General features: G+C 43.9%; 1 protein-coding gene across 2 annotated transcripts in view; it reads left to right on the top strand.

The window, feature by feature from the left end:
• Window positions 1–14,183, top strand: part of ets1 (v-ets avian erythroblastosis virus E26 oncogene homolog 1) — a 67,892-nt gene extending 53,709 nt beyond the window's left edge. For both annotated transcript variants that reach the window (XM_072695245.1, XM_072695246.1), the window contains 5 exons: window positions 278–355; window positions 1,472–1,717; window positions 4,534–4,794; window positions 9,560–9,678; window positions 10,504–14,183. In XM_072695245.1, coding sequence (XP_072551346.1) covers window positions 278–355; window positions 1,472–1,717; window positions 4,534–4,794; window positions 9,560–9,678; window positions 10,504–10,719 — 920 coding nt within the window. In that variant the 3' untranslated portion in view covers window positions 10,720–14,183. The remainder of the gene's footprint in view (window positions 1–277; window positions 356–1,471; window positions 1,718–4,533; window positions 4,795–9,559; window positions 9,679–10,503) is intronic.
• The last annotated feature ends 2,297 nt before the right edge of the window (window positions 14,184–16,480 follow it).

Genomic DNA, 16,480 nt, shown 5'->3' with positions numbered 1-16,480 from the left:
CCGAACTGCATGTACCGCATCGCTTCCCGCTTATCTTCAGTTAATGAGTGTGTGAAGATCATGAGAAATGGTCCGTTAGGTTACAGGAAGTACGTAGTGAAGCTGCGAAAGAGCGTTACTTTAAAGATTAGCGTAACTGTGTGACCGCGTAACCGCCTTGTTTTAAAAACATACTAAAACTAATCGAATGAATGATTATTAGGAATTCATTATGAAAACTGTTCATTCAGTGACGTGTGTGTGTGTGTGTGTGTGTGTGTTCTTCTTCCTCACACAGATGACACAAAGCTGTTCCCTGTCAGCAGCCTAACCTCTGGTTTCCAGGAATCTCGCTATACCTCAGACTACTTTGTCAGTGAGTACCCCGATGCCTTTCAGCCTGTGTTCCATTAGAACACACACACACACACACATACACACACACACACACACACACACACACACACACACACATATATATATACACACACTCTCACTTTCACAGCCACCGCAGAGACTGTAATACGAGATGAGCATTGATTTGTCTGAGGAAAGTGTTAGCAGGTCTAAAAGAGACAGAGACTTGCACAAAGGGGTAGAGCGTTGGGAGCATGAGTGCTAGGTGGGTGGAGCATTGGACTAGAAGGGGTGGGGCACTTTACCCATTTTTTATGCCGTTCAGATATTCAGATATCCTCAATTTGTAAACTAAGAGTGTTTGAGGATCTCAGCAGGAGGATGTTTGGTCCTTCTTCATGTAGAGTATCTCTAATAACCATGTAGTTCAACATTAGCAGTTTGCGTAATATCAACGTTACTGCTGGTGATGCATTAGCTGTTACAGATGCATTACAGCAGTACAGCTTATGTAATTACATGAGTATCAGGTTCAGGTTCGACTAATACAGTTACACAGGTGTATCCAGCAGGATTGGTATTCTGCAGCAGTTCATATGAATGCACATACTCTTATTACACAGGTATGCCCACATTATGCTGTTACTGAAGTTTTATATACATGTATTTACTTATAATATTTTTAAAAAATTAATTATACAGTTATTAGCGATACTCGATGTAAAGTAGGACCAGGATCTGGTACACCTGATTACCTGAACTGCTGCCAATGCGGCATCCCTGGGCAAGAGCATCAGGTCCCCCGCTCCACCACTCCACCAGCTAACAGATAGCTGTGCCGGTCAACATCGTTCTAATGCGCCATCTACCCACCTGGACAGAGCATGGCATATCGTGCTCCCTCAGACTCCAGCTGCTGATGGCAAAGCGGCATGGCTTGTGAATCGAGCTTGCGACCCCTGGGTCATAGTGGTACAGCATTTGACTGCTGAACTACTCCGATCCCTTTATCCCTTCATTTTTGAAACCCAGTACACTACACATTCAGGGCTTATTCAGGGGTCCAGTAAACAGAAATTGAAGGAAACCAAAACTTCTAATCCATCCTTATCTCTTGTCTTAACCCTTTCTCTAGGTTATGGCATCGAGCATGCACAGTGCGTGCCCCCATCAGAGTACTCAGAGCCCGGCTTCATCACAGAGTCCTACCAGACCCTTCACCCAATCAGCTCGGAGGACCTGCTGTCGCTCAAGTATGAGAGCGAGTACTCCAACGTGATTCTGCGGGACACGCCCCTCAACCCGCTGCAGGGGGAATACTTCTCGGTGAAACAGGAAGTCGTGTCGCCCGACAACATGTGTGTGGGGCGCATCAGCAGAGGTGAGGCCTAGGAATGAGGGGGCAGAGCAGGTGGTTGTGGGGCTTGTGGGTGGTGGATGTAAATGTGTGGGTGGTTGGGGGTGTGTAAAGGTAGGTGGGTGTAAATAGTAACATGGACCAATGCAATCAGTATATGCCTGCGTAAGTTTTTGCGTTATATTGATGATATGTTTGGTTATACTCACAATACCAGTCAAAAGTTTGGACACACCTTGACAGGATTAGACTTTTTAATAAAATAGCTTCTGCTTTTCCTGAATTTAACTATAAACAGTCTGACGTTTCAGCATCCTACAGCAAGGTACCGATATATGTGGAGCTTCCTCAAGCCTGTTAAATGAGTGCCTTAAAATGGCCAAAGTGCGCAATTATTATTTTAATTGATTTTTTTATTTTTATTGAATGCAATTTTGGCCGCTGTATAATAATAATTCCATACTTATATTATTAATATTATATTATTAATATTAATAATATTAATATATTTTACCGTGTTGTTTTCACTGTTTTACTGGAAAATAGCAAAAATGAGTATATGGGTTGACCACTAGCACAAACGTAAGAAGGGACCATCCCTGTCATCAAATGTTCTCTCTTTGTGCTCTTTTCTCACTGAACCTTTAGCAGTGTCCCCATTTCTGTCCGTCCTCGCCGCGACTGAGGCGGTTGGTGGTGTGTGTGGTCCGCATAGCTTTGGTTTTGGCGAGATTTTCTGCGTGTGTGTTTTGCAGTGTTGTCGCGTGTGCGTGTGCAGAGCGAAGGAGGCCGTTGGGTTTTATTTGTGGTTCCCGCAGTGAACAGAAGAGAAAGACGAAATAGGGAAGAAACAGAAAAAAACAAAAGCAGTTTGCATCAAAGTGAGCGAAGTGCAAAGCCGCAGTGAGCAGCGAGATCTCCAGCCCTCTGCTTTCTTTGTAAAAGGTTTCAGGCCGAGTGATGGTAATGGGGACGCTGTTTTCGAGAGCCTTTGTCTTCTCGTAAGGTGCCAGAGGTGTCAAGAGAGCGAAAGAAGCCCAGGGCGCGTTTCTCACAAAACCATCGTTGTGTTTTTTTCACGCGTGTGCATGAGCTAACTCGTGTGCATGGCTCTCTCGCTTTGCGTTTAGGAAGGATTTAAAGCAATGATTTGTCGAAAATTTTCAGTTTTCCCCTTTTACCTCGAATGTGGTCGATCAGCCTTTGTATGTTTGGCGTCTGAGGTTTGCTTCTTTAGTTTTTGCACCAGATCACTCACTCGCCTCAAAGCAAGCAAAGTTGTTAAGTAATCGCAAATAGACGTGCTTATGTGGTGTCGGAGACTGTATGACTCAGCATTATCTGCAGAAACGGACAAAAACACAGGCAAAATTCAAGCTATCTGTTTAGCTAGCAATTCTGGCAAGTTCATCACAGCCGATCAGCCACAACATTAAAACCACCTCCTTGTTTTCACACTTGTTCTCCATCCTATCAGCTCCACTCACCATATAGCAGCACTGTATAAGTCTATAACTCCACTGTATCCATCTGTTTCTCTGCATACTTTGTTTGCTAGCCCCCTTTTACCCTGTTCTTCAATGGTCAGGACCCCACAGGGCACTGACTGACATGGTGGTAAGTGTGTTGGGTGAGCAGGGTAAGACTTAGGTACCCATGACCCTGCTGCCGACTCACCGGTTCTCCTTTCTTAGAGCACATTTGGTAGGTTCAAGTTTTAAGTCTCAGGTTTATTTGTCATTTGCACAACATGTCAGGACAGGACTCTACAGGAGGACAAAACTATATACATACTAAACATATTAAAATAAAGTTATATAAAAATGATATTAACATATATTATATTATTTTGCATATATACAAAATATACACAAAATACAGAATATACAAAGACAGGAGGGATCTGTAGAAATTCTCTGATATGTCTCTCATATTTATAAGACAGGTATAGTCTGAGAGAGAGTGGAGCTAAATATAAATATGTATGTTTATGTCTATTCCTGTTGTATAAAGTGACTTAGTGGTGTTGTCCACAGCAGTGATATATAGAGTAGGTGCTGACCACTGCATACCAGAACCCCCTGACTGACGTTTTGGAGATGTTCTGACCCAGTCATTGTCTAGAACATCACAATTTGGTTCTTGTCAAAGTGGCTGAGATCCTTATGCTTGCCCATTTTTGACAGGTGCCACTGTAGATGAAGATAATCAGTGTTTTTCAGTTTTTCACCTGTCAGTGGTGATAATGTTATGGCTGATCGGGTGTAGAACATCACGGAAACTTCTCTAGGTATAACCAAGCCTTGCTCGCTGTAAATTGTAAATTTTTTTTCCAACGTGGGAAAGTATTTGTGGCACCACTAGGCCTCACATGTGGCTTCAATTTGCAGTGGAAGATTTTGGGATTGGCCTCTCCTCTGTATTAGCTTTCGTTCCTTAAGTGGCGTTCAATTGGCACAGCTCTTTTTATCTCTGCTTTGGCTTAAAACAGAGAAGCAATTTGTTTCGATTTTCTTCCAATTATGAAAAAAAAACTCTCAAAGATGGATGGGTGATGATTGTGTAAAGGGAAAAGTGTCATTGGTTCTGGCTGGGTCTTGTTTTTTTCTGATCTTGTGGTCCAAAGCCTCTCTCAGTTCTCGTAGTTCTCTTAGTTCTCCCACATGAAACCTTCCCTGGCTAGCATAGCTTCCAAACATTGCACCTTATAAAGCTGTAAGACTTTGGCCAGCGTGTGCTGAGCGGAGGCCAGGGTCCAGACTGTTATGAAGTGAATACTGAACGCTGGGCTTTCAGTGTGTGCTCACTGTGCCCTTCTCTGCTTTCTCTCGTTCTCTCAGGTAAGCTGGGAGGCCAGGATTCATTCGAGAGCACAGAGAGCTTCGAAAGCTGTGACCGCCTGACGCAGTCGTGGAGCAGCCAGTCGTCGTTTAACAGTCTGCAGCGCGTGCCGTCCTACGACAGCTTCGACTCAGAGGACTACCCCACGGCCCTGCACGGCCACAAGCACAAGGGCACCTTCAAGGACTACGTCCGGGAGCGCTCTGACCTCAGCAAGGACAAGCCAGTCATCCCCGCTGCCGCCCTCGCCGGTTACACGGGTCAGTTTTTCCCCAAATACAACACCCCCCCCACACACACCTCACCCCCATCCCGCCCGGGTCTAATACACACTGATTCAGCTATTAGTCAGGCCTGTATAATACGGGCTGAAGCACGCCACCAGTGAATCACACAAGTCTCGCTAATTAGTCACAAAAGATAACGTAAGCTGCCTTTGTGAAGGTGCAGCATGTAGTTCTCTAACAGTCATAGCTGTAGTTGCTTCATCTTCTTCTGTGGGCTGGACATTGGCAGCAAGCTAGCAAGATACGCCATTAGTACCATTAGTCTAATATTGAGTAGCTCCCCCCTTATGCCACAGCTGGTTTTAGGCATGATGCCAGTAGATTCATGTTTATCTGCATTTGCACATCTGGGTGCAACTAAAAAGGCTGGATGCATTCATAAAAAAAGGGGTGTCCACTAATATTTGGACATATATTGTCATGCAGAGCTATTACAGGGGTGTCGTGATAAAGATGCTCTGTATTATTGACAATGGCTGTGTCTAATTACGTAGCCAATGCCACCTTTATATCTTAAGCCGGTGCTCCTTCTACACTGGTTGTACTATATAGATACATAAACAAAGAAATAAGAGCACATATCAATGTAAGAGTTGAGGGTCCTGATGCAAAACCGAGAAACCTTTCCAAACTGGCAAGGAGGCAAGGGATGAGGCAGCAAATGAACTCTTCCACCCTAAACCTGCAAAAAAAAAAACGAGAGTGCACTTAGTAGGACGCCTCCGCCTCGGGATCCGGAGGAGCAGCACCTTGCACCAGTTTTGCAACCACAACGGCACCTTTGTGAAATGGTTGCAAGTTCTAAATTCAGCATTTATGGCACTGCCGCTTCTGGCAGCCCGCCTGAGTGTGAGCGTGCTATTTGTCCAACCAATTTGCAGCAGCCCGAAAGCAACAAAGACAGACATGACTCTCTCTATCTCTCTCTCCATGCACCTTTCTCTCCGTCTCCTCATTTTTCATGTGCACGGGCTTATCTGCGGCCCGCATCTCAACCCATTTCCCAGGTCGTCTTGGCAACGGAGGGCGCAGCACAAAATGATAGCAGCTCCGTGCACTTAACCTGAGAGGCTCTTTATCGCTCAATCTCTGGGAGGCTTTTTCTGAACCCGTGCTACAAAAACGCACACAAAGACACAGCTTTTAAAACCTACGAGCACGCCTGTCACAACACACGCGTCTGAGTTTACAGCATTTGGAGGCTATTTTTAAGCTGTTTAAGCCGCATTTTTAAGAGATTTCCTCATGCAGGTTTTGCACGCCGAGCTGGAGTTGGGGAGGCATGTCATCGCCGTCACGGAAATTTTTCAGTTTTGAACTTTTTAATAGAATATGAATCAAGCAGCTGTTCTTTACATTGTGTCCAAAGTTCATGACGAGCGGACCAGTAGAAATGCTCGGAAATGACTCGGAATCAAATCTTTTTACATTGACTTCCATTAAAAGTTAAGAGCGTTTTTCCTTCTCCTGTAAAGTTGTTGGGGCGAGACCTCATGTTATGTTGGACGGCGTACCCACAGTGTATAACTGCGAAAGGAATCCCTTCGTCCCCGTGCAGTGTCACTTAAAAGGTTTTGCATTGACTCAAACTGAAAAGCGATTGAATCTATAACCACCTCGTCGTCATGGCTGATGGCAACCCTGTGGCACCCTGCCTGAAAGACGGAGAACGGAACCAAAGGAGCTTAAAAAAAAATACTAAGAACGAAAGCTAGCGCTCTCACTGACGGCCATTAGTGCTAATCTTAAACACACGTTCAGCTAACCGAGACAGTGCTTGCATCATTAGTCCTCATAAACTCATGTCTTTATATAATGGAGAAGAATGTCTGAGAGTGTGCTTCTATGCAGAGCTGGAGAAAGACTGAGAAATAAAGCAAAGAGAGAGAGAGAGAGAGAGAGAGAGAGAGCGCGCGAGAGGGCTGCCGACTCGTCTAATAGGCATTTATGTAATGGTTTGAAATGGCTGTTTATAGCAGTGGAAGCCGCAGTGCTTGCTGGGCGCGCTCAGTCCTGGTGTGTGCAGATGAGGGGGTTGATAAGGCGAGGAAGCGATAAAAACAGCCTTTTGCCTGAGCTTTGAGGTTTTTCGCGTTTCACGTTTCCAAATCACAAACACGAGTACAAATGCATCACGTCTTTGAAGAGAACGACATGACCACAGCACCGCAGCACAACACAGTCATCAACACAGCCTGCTTTCCTCTTCTTCTTCTTCTTCTACTTATTTTATTCTTTAACTCTTTAGCGCTGCCGGCCGCGGTCAAAGCCTGCGTCTAACCGTTAGTTCATCTGCTTTCGGGAGCTATTGTGAGAGTGGCCTGCACACCTCAACATAAGTACAGACATAAGTGCTGGTGGTTGGGGGCAAGGGGGCGGTTGGTGGGGGGTGTAGGTGTGGTCTGAGTGTAGCTGAGCGCAGAAGCCTTGTCTCTACGCAAAGAATTAGTGAAGACGTTAGCGAAGGCCTGGTTTTTAGAATTCGATGGAGAAAATAGATAGACAGACACACATACAGTGCTTGACTGTACCGATTCCTGCAGAAGCTTTCTCGCCAGGTTTGCTGCAAACCTGAGCAGAGGTTCGAATAATCAGGCTCTGGCATCTACGTGTGTATTTTTTGATGCAAGTTCAGTGAATATATTTTTAGCCGAATGTACACACAATCTCTCATCAGGAAGATGCTGCTTCTGAGAGCTGTTGACTCTCAGAGAGACTTCTCTCTTCTCCACCCTTCTCTCTTTCTCTCTCCTCGGTTGCTTGCCTTGCTTCTTGGCTTTGAAGCAGGTGTGATGTGAAGTGTTGGTTCATCTTAATGCACAAACCGCAAAGATGAAAGAAGCTTATTGAGCTGGGTGCAGAAGCAGGCCTCCTCCTCAGCCTACACATGCTCTCAGCACGCCACGGCACAAACGTGGCACGAGAGAACGGCTCCTGTAGCTGGACAACAACTAGTCTCTTCTCGCAGGCTCACAAAAAACAGTTAAATCCGGGAGGGGGGTGTTTCATCAGCTAAGACATGGATAGTCTTGCAGTTTCTTTCTGGTGCTGCGAGGCTATTGCAGCTAACGCTCATTAGCATACTGCAAACTGCATGCCACACATTTGCCTCGACGGGTAATGGCTTGTTAGGTAATCTGACATGGACTTGCTCATGTGGTTAGTGATGCATGCTGTTAACTATAAGAAATGTGGGCTACTTTACAGTAAGGCAGCATTCACAAGGCCATGTATGGCACCACATATAAGACGTTTACGACAAATGACATAAATATTTATAAAGGCTTATTCAAAGGCTAAAGCCTGCTTTTGTCATTTTATGGTGTCATTTCACCCAAGAAAAAAATGTATTTCTAAATTTTTCACTTTCTTTCATAATTAGAATCTGGTAGCTGTTCTGTACATTATATGACATTTTCATGATGAATGGATCAATAGAAATGCTACAAAAAAATCTTGCAATAAAATCCTTGTACATTCACATCCACTGAAAGTTAAGATGCCGTTCACTTCTCCTTTAAAGCTGGCATAAGGCCTTATTAATGCTGCCCTACTGCAAATTGTGTTCACAATTCAGGCTTTAAACCTAGCTATCAGACATACAGTATGTGTCCAAATGTTTGTGGACACCCCTTCTAATCAATGCATTCTGCTACTTAGAGTTGCACCCATTGCTGATACAGATTTACAAATGTGTATATATACATATACACACACACAGCTTGTCTGGTCCCTGTAGAGAAGAAGTACTGCCAAAAGAATTGGACTTTCTGGACTTTCTCAGATAAACATCATGAACCTATTGGCACCATGCTGCCTAATGCCAAGCGTGGGCAAGAGGGGTATAAAGCCCCCCAGCAGCATTGAGCTGTGGAGCAGTGGAAGAACTGTGTTCTCTGGAATGATGGATGGTGGAGCTCCATCCAGTACTTTTAGGATGAGTTGATTTCAAAAGAAACAATGAGTGAGCAGGTGTCCCAATACTTTTGTCCAATACAGTGTGTCTCATTTACCCCATTTTACCTTGTATTTTCAGTTAAGTCACAAAGAAAATAGTGTACTATTACAGTATAGATGGTTTTACATGATTGGGGCAGCCTGTAAGTCAATGTTTTCTAGATGTAAATGCTAAGAAAATTATTTAGATTTTAATTTAATTACACACATAAACTAAAAACGAAAAAAAAAAAAAAAAAACGCCGCCTTGCTTCACAATGACTGAGAAAAAGTCGGGAAACACTCGACCCCTCGCTGCAATGGACCGTCGCCGGCTGAGCTTTCTCACACCCACGCACTCATACTGCCATGTACGCACACACACTCTCACAGACGCAGTAGTCCTACAGTCCTACAGTAACACACTCGCTCATACACACATAGTCCCTCATATTTTTAGTTTTGGGGCAGAGACCACGGTGATGTCAGTCTTGTGGAATGACAGTGTGAATACTGGGGGCCTTGTGTCTTTCTGAACCTTCTGGTCCTTGGAAATGCATGGAAAATGAACGAGACGTTACCCCACATGAACGTGCTCTACAATCACTGTATCAGGCTGCCCCTAACCATCGCTGCTACTCTGATGGTGGTAGCAGAGTGTGTTTGAAGTGTTGGAAGCGATACTAAGCTCAAACCATTGCTTATGATGCTGCGATCTTTGATTTCTCAACACTGCACTGCATTGTGCAATGCTCCTTTCAACACTAAGGTGCTATTTTTGCATGCGTGTCTCTGTGTGCAGGTAGTGGACCCATTCAACTGTGGCAGTTTCTGCTGGAGCTCCTCACGGACAAGTCCTGCCAGTCGTTCATCAGCTGGACGGGAGACGGCTGGGAGTTCAAACTCTCCGATCCAGATGAGGTGAGGGGGCGAAGAGGGCAGGAGGGGGGTCGAGGGGGCTGCAGTAAATACGTTCGCTCGTGCTGACAATGGAGCTTTAGTTTGCTTAATGATCCAGAAACAGATTAGTTACAGATTAGTAAAATGAGATCAAATCGGGCTGTCAGCGGAGACCATTACCCATGCCCATTACCAGTGTAATTTAGTATAGGGCTAGAATACTGCATTTAGAAAGCTGACTGTGTACATCAGTGCTGCAAATTGGACTTGTTATGGGCTTTGCAACCTGTGGAAGGAGGGCGTATCTGTTTGCTGCAGTGATTTCTCGTTCCCTGTTAATGCTGTATTCTAGAGAAAGTGATTTCCTAGTGATTTGGAGGCACCTGTATGTATTATGGTATTATAATTAGAACCAGAATCACGTCACGGACATCTGCCTTGGTCCACAAAAATGCATAATAGGAATGAAATACCCACTATAAGTGTACATAGCCACAGGCTCTGAAAGGAATAGCACTGTAAATATGCACCAAGGCTTACCGTCACATGCTGCCTGAGCTATATTGCTCATGTTGTTCCTAGCAGAGCACATAAGCTAATATGACCAGCATGTGGAGGTTAAAGAAATTATATGGTGGGGCAGAGCTGAACGGCTGGGGGATGATGGTGAGAACCATCATTTTTTGTCACTGTAGCTTCCCTCGCTAATGAGCACTAGTGTGCTAGTGAAGGTAAAGACATCACAATGTAGGAGGTTAGGAATTCAGGAGACCTATGGTGTTCCTAGCTTCTAAATTGGACCTGGTGTGAATAGGCCTTAACACCGTCCGTGTCTCTTTCCTGCAGGTGGCACGAAGATGGGGCAAGAGAAAGAACAAGCCCAAGATGAACTACGAAAAGCTGAGCCGCGGCCTGCGCTACTACTACGACAAAAACATCATCCACAAGACGTCCGGCAAGCGATATGTCTACCGCTTCGTCTGCGACTTGAAAAGCCTGCTGGGCTACACGCCCGAGGAGCTGCACGCCATGCTGGACGTCAAGCCCGACACGGACGAGTGAAAAAAAAAAACGAAAAAAAAAAAACGAACCAGAGCGGGCGGTACCGGGGCACAAGAGACTTTTTTTTTAATTCCTCCGTCACCCTGGTAACCGTGGGTGTCCAGTTTGGGTCCAGTCACATCCTGTCTTAATACCTAGTCGTGGTCCAGTTTTTTTGTATTTGAGCTCATGACTGCAGCCGTCGCAAAAAGGAAGCATTCCGAAACTTTTACCAAAGTTCCTTAGTCTGTAGTTTGAATGTGTGTCGTATCCATATGCAGCTCAGAACGGGGAAAAAACTGGGAGTTTCATGTAGAGCCGCCGTGCGTTTTCTTTTTTTTTTTTTTTGTAATTTTACATTTTTGTTTTTGACCCAGCAGCACCAACAACGACTGCTAGAGAGAAGGAAGGACCGGGAAAGAATGAAGGACTCGTTCCTAAAGTGGACTTTGTAGGGATGGAAAGTTCCTGTTATTAAATAATGTTGCCAAAATTAGAGAGAACAGGAACTTCACCGAAATATTTACTATTAAGTTACTCACTGTCACTGTCCCCCTTGCTTGAGGCACGGACAGAGTTCTCAGATGGACCACAGAATAAAAAAAAAAAAAAAAGTATTTTATTTTTTTATTTTCTTTCTGATACGTTTGTGCCAGTATTATTTCTTATTAGAGTTTTATGGCTCATATATGTAAGATGAAGGGTTGATAATGCCAAACTGATTCAAATATCTAACCCCCACCCAACCCCACCCCCAACCAACCCTGCTTTGTTTTCTCTCTTTGCACACAAATCCCAACTGAAATCTCTGACTTGGTCGGCAGACGATACGAGAAGTTCGGTTAGAAGAGCTGCTTCACACTCAAACCGAGAATGGGTGACAGACACAACTGAAAGTAGCCGTTTTACTGCTAAACGTTGTCTGACTGCAAACACACCCCGCCTTCGGCTTATGAGCAGAAGTGTTTCGGTTTTAGCCGAGCGCGACGCAGGCAGCTGTCGAGCGCTGCCCACCTCACAACTCAGTTTCTTTTCTTTTTTCTTATGTTTGGACAAAGGACTTCAAGCATCTCTTGCCTTAGTTTAAGTCTGTTTTGACACGTCCATCACTTCCACGTCCACGTCAACGTCCATCTTTCTCGTCTGTGTAGGTATATTTGTGATAGATCCCTTAGATCAGCAGCAAATGCAGAAAAGCATGTGCATAGTCTCGCTGTCTGTCTGTTGCAGGTAGGGCGAAAAGTACGTAAGTCTAGCACATTGGAAATGTCATATAAGTTGGGGGATTCTCCTGGTTCTGGTTGTGACTGAATCGCGAGCCATATCTGCTGCGGCCACAAAAGACGTTTGCAGTCTAATGTGAAATGGGCGTGACTGGGGCTGTACCAGTTAACTGTGATTATGGCATATGGAATTGTATGCTCACCTCAGTACAGTACAGCTTTAGCTTTGGTATTAAACTACGTATAGCAGCCGTGGTTGGAGCAGCGGGTGGTTTGTGTGCTAGCTCCTCTTCGGCATCCCACCTACCATCTACAGTAAAATTGGGCTACAGAAAAACATGCATATCCGTGTCAAAGTTCACCCAAACTGAAGTTGACGTGAAGTTCACGGAAGTCACAGATGCAGAAATTGCTCCAATTAAGAGAAAATCCACAGACAGAAGTCTAGTGTGGCCGCAGCTAAAGGCTAAACATGGCCGAGGCGTCACCACATGCACTTCAAGAGCTTTAGCAAGTCTCTCTAAGTGGCTTAGCCTTGCTGGAATGCTTCGAGCAAGAACCAGGAGACATATGCTTTGAGGAACAGTGTGAAGGTGTTTGAAGAAGCTGAAGGTTGAAATCTGAGTGAATTATCATCGTTATCATTGTTTTAGATGGCTGAAGGACGTAGGGACTTGCTTCTGACTGTTTTTTTGGTTTGTTTTTAGGACAATGTGATAGTCATTACGTTTGAAGAAAGTAACAGAAGATGACATGGCTTTTGTATTAGCTAGTTGCAGAACGAAGCTAGCTGGGGAACGGTGTATTCATTTAGCATTAGCTAGAAGCTTCTCAGAGATTTGAATCAGCACAGAGATGTTTAATTGCTTTTCACATGTTCTTGGTCTTCTCCTCCAACTTCACAAAGATGTTGGGATGAAGCAATGTTGGGCCGAAGCAGCAGTTCGGGTCGCGTTGCCTTTGTCGGCCTTGTTTTTCCGCCACGGCACCATTTCAGGTCGCGTTCCTGTGTGGGAAGAGCGCAGTACACAGGGGCTTTGTGGGAAAAAGCCAAAGTCGAGAAGTATCATCTATGAAAAAAAAAACAACAAATGTTATTGTTTACAGTGGTGGATCGCTAGCCGTCCTGAAGGGGCAGTTGGAGAACTGTCTATTTGTACAGATTGCGTTTCATAACTCCTTATTAAAAGACCTAGATTGAACAAATAAGCCACGGTCAAAGCAGAAATAACATCCCAACCCATGTGAGGTCCTGGAGCCCGACGCTCCGGAGCTCATCCATGCTGCCGGAGGATACAATGAACATCCATTAACTTCATCCCTTTTGTCTGTTATCTGTTATCTGTATTCGTGAACTGAACCGAGCAAATGAATTCGGCGTGGATTAAGTCGGGTACCAAGAAGTCAAATAATACAGCGTAAGCACGAAATCAAAGAACACACCTCAAAAAAAAAAAACAGAGTGGGTGGATGGAAATCTTCCAGGAATTACAATGGATCTTCTGAACATAGGGGAAGGGCATGGAAATGAGTCCAGTGCGGTTACCCCGTGTGGGCGTCCATGTGAATGTTTGGGGTGAAGAGGTGTTTGTTACCTGCCGATGAATCTTCACTCGTATTCTTACTCGTCTCCTTAACGTCTCGTACTTCATGGAATCCGAAAATGTTCGGTGGTATTCTGTCACTGTCTGTTTTTCCTTTAACCAACACAGAGACTGATCGATATCTTCAATATCAAGCTGAAAGTGATGGATATATGTATCGAAAGCAACTATTCTGATTCATACGTGCATAAACTTTGTGATGAGGGCATATCACAAAACCATTAATGAGGAAACCTTTGTTTTGTTTTTTATTTTTTGTTTTTCTTTCCAGTCGTTCCTTTTTTTTTGTACAATTTACTGTGTTTCTGGGTTTTTTAATGAGTTTAATGAGAATTTTAATGTATTTAGTTCACAAACATTTGAATATTTTTCAATAATTTATATTTTATAAACTTTGAAATATGAGATGCAGACAGCTGGTGCTTTCATGGGAAAATTGAGGTAGCGCAGGACCAAATGTAGCGAGTTTTCTTTTTTTTTATACAGAAAAAAAAAATAAACGTTGATATGAAATTTAAAGACCTGTCTGCTTATACAGTTATATAAAGAAAAGGCTGATGCTGGCCCATCATTAAGTTCTGCTGGAGAGTTTTATAAACGGTAGCTTCTATTTCTTATTGTACTTCAAATTGTTATGTTATAAAATGTACGTGAAAAAAAATAATCTGTGGTTGTGTCTTCTTGTTTTTGGTGCATGAGCCTAAAGCGCACACACAAACACACACACACACACACATATATGTGACTACTGTATGTGCCTGAAAACAAACAAACACACACACGCATACAAGCAAGCACGTTTGATCATGCACACTCACACAAACACAAACGGCAAGGATTTTGCTTACACATGCATTTGTCACCTCGCTGTGTGCGTGCACAGCTCTGCAGACTCTGTGGCAGATCTGTGGTCGAGTTTATTATAAACCGAACTTTAAATGTGACACTGGTGTCTTTCATTGCTAATCAGCACCCACAACACAGCCTGCCAGCTATATTTACTTGATGATTTCAAACACAGCCTGTTTCTATACATGGATTGTTTACCATCAGCCAGCATCTTCTCAGCAACATCTTTTTTTTGTTCTGTTCCTTGACAGTTAGAGCTTAAGGCCAGTTAGGGCAGCGCTGTCATGGTGGGCCTCCTCATGCTTTTCATTAGCTAAGATTTATCTTTTATTTACATCCTCAGAATTTACATACACATTTTGGACTAAAGTATTGGGACACCTTGTCATCCACTGTTTCATCTAAAATCAAGGGTATTAGAAAAAAGAGCAGATCCTGCTTTTGTTGGAGTAACTGTGTCTACTGAAGGAAGAAGAAGGTTTTCTACTAGATTTTGGAGGAGGAGCAGTGCTGTAAGGGTTTGATCCCATTCAGACAAGAGCATTAGTGAGGTCTGGATGTTGGATTATCACCCCATCTCATCCTCAACTCCCCAACTACCTTTGAGACTGTGAGCCGTCACTGTGCAACAATATATATATATATATATATATATATATATATATATATATATATATATATATATGTGTGTGTGTGTGTACATATATATATATATATATATATATATATATATATAAAGACATACACCAACAAAAGGGCTGGATATATTAGGCAGCAAGTGAACGGTCAGTTTTTGAAGGTGATGTTGGTGTTAAAAGCAGAAAAAAAAAAATGGTCAAGCGTAATAATCTGAGACACTTTAACAGAAACCAAACTGTGATGTTCTAGACGACTGGGTCTGAAGATCTCCAAAACATCAGACAGGTCCTGTGAGTTTTTGTTCTGGTAGTTCTGCAGTGGTCAGTACCTACCAAAAGTGCTCCAAGAACGGACAACCAGCAAACCCATGACCTAAGGCTTATCAATGCGACTCATGGAGGCCCCACCATACAACTAACAGGACTTAAAGGATCTGCTGCTGATGTCTTGGAGGTGTTCAGAGGTCCTGTGTAGTCCATGCCTTGAATGGTCAGATCTGTTGTGGTGGCACAACCTACTCAGTATTAGGCAGGGAGTAGGTGAGGTTATGGCTGATTGGTTAATGTGTAAGTATAAGCCTATTAAAAGCAATGACTTTCAGTGGGCGGTTGCCACATTTCAAGCACCATTTCAAAACCCAACACAGTTCCATTAATTAAAGACATTAATTAAAGACATGTAATGATAACAAGTTAGCAGACCCTGCTTGACCTGGCTAAAACAGTGACCAGTAGAATGGGGGAAACTAAGATGGGTGAGGATTCCATTTTTGGGATGTGATATTTCCTTAAATGCTGTGGCTTTCCAAGAGTGATAGTCCAGGACTGGCCAAAATCTGTCCCCTTTGGCCAGATGCATGGGAGAGGACCTGAGGGACAGGCTCTGCTCATTTGTGGACTTCGTTAACGACCATGTCACCATGGCGGCCCCTGATGATGTCAGTGCTCTAAAACAGGCACACTGAGTCCATTCATATGTTCATAACCCCCGGCTCCAATACATTCCTCATGTCTAAATAAAAACACACAAGGCCCATCTTCTCACTGTAGCCCCCCCCCCACACACACCCCCCCCTCTCTCTCTCTTCTTAATACGCCTCGAAGCAGTGCAGCTGGCTAGCCAACGTGCTACTCTCCCTCCAAAACAAGAAAGCACAAATCATAGACTTTTGTGGAGAGGTGTAGGGCTGATTTTAATCAGGGTGCTCATCTGAGGTTTATGAATCCACTTGCATAAGTTAAAGATACTGGCAAAATGTCAGTAGTCAGCAGTCAACAGGGGCCTTCCTCTGGTATTCCACAACTACTAACAGACACACACACACACACACACATTCACGTCCTCTACTCTGTACTCTGTAGTCAACAGACGCTTCGTTTGGCAGCAGTCTGGGCAGATGGTTCTTCTCCTGTCGCCACTTTCTTGAGTTATAGAGTAACAGAGTGCTGTCTTGACCCACCTGTGATG

The sequence above is a fragment of the Salminus brasiliensis genome, chromosome 13 (genome assembly GCF_030463535.1).
Source record: "Salminus brasiliensis chromosome 13, fSalBra1.hap2, whole genome shotgun sequence".
Taxonomy (NCBI): domain Eukaryota; kingdom Metazoa; phylum Chordata; class Actinopteri; order Characiformes; family Bryconidae; genus Salminus; species Salminus brasiliensis.
This window is presented reverse-complemented; position numbering and strand designations above follow the sequence as displayed.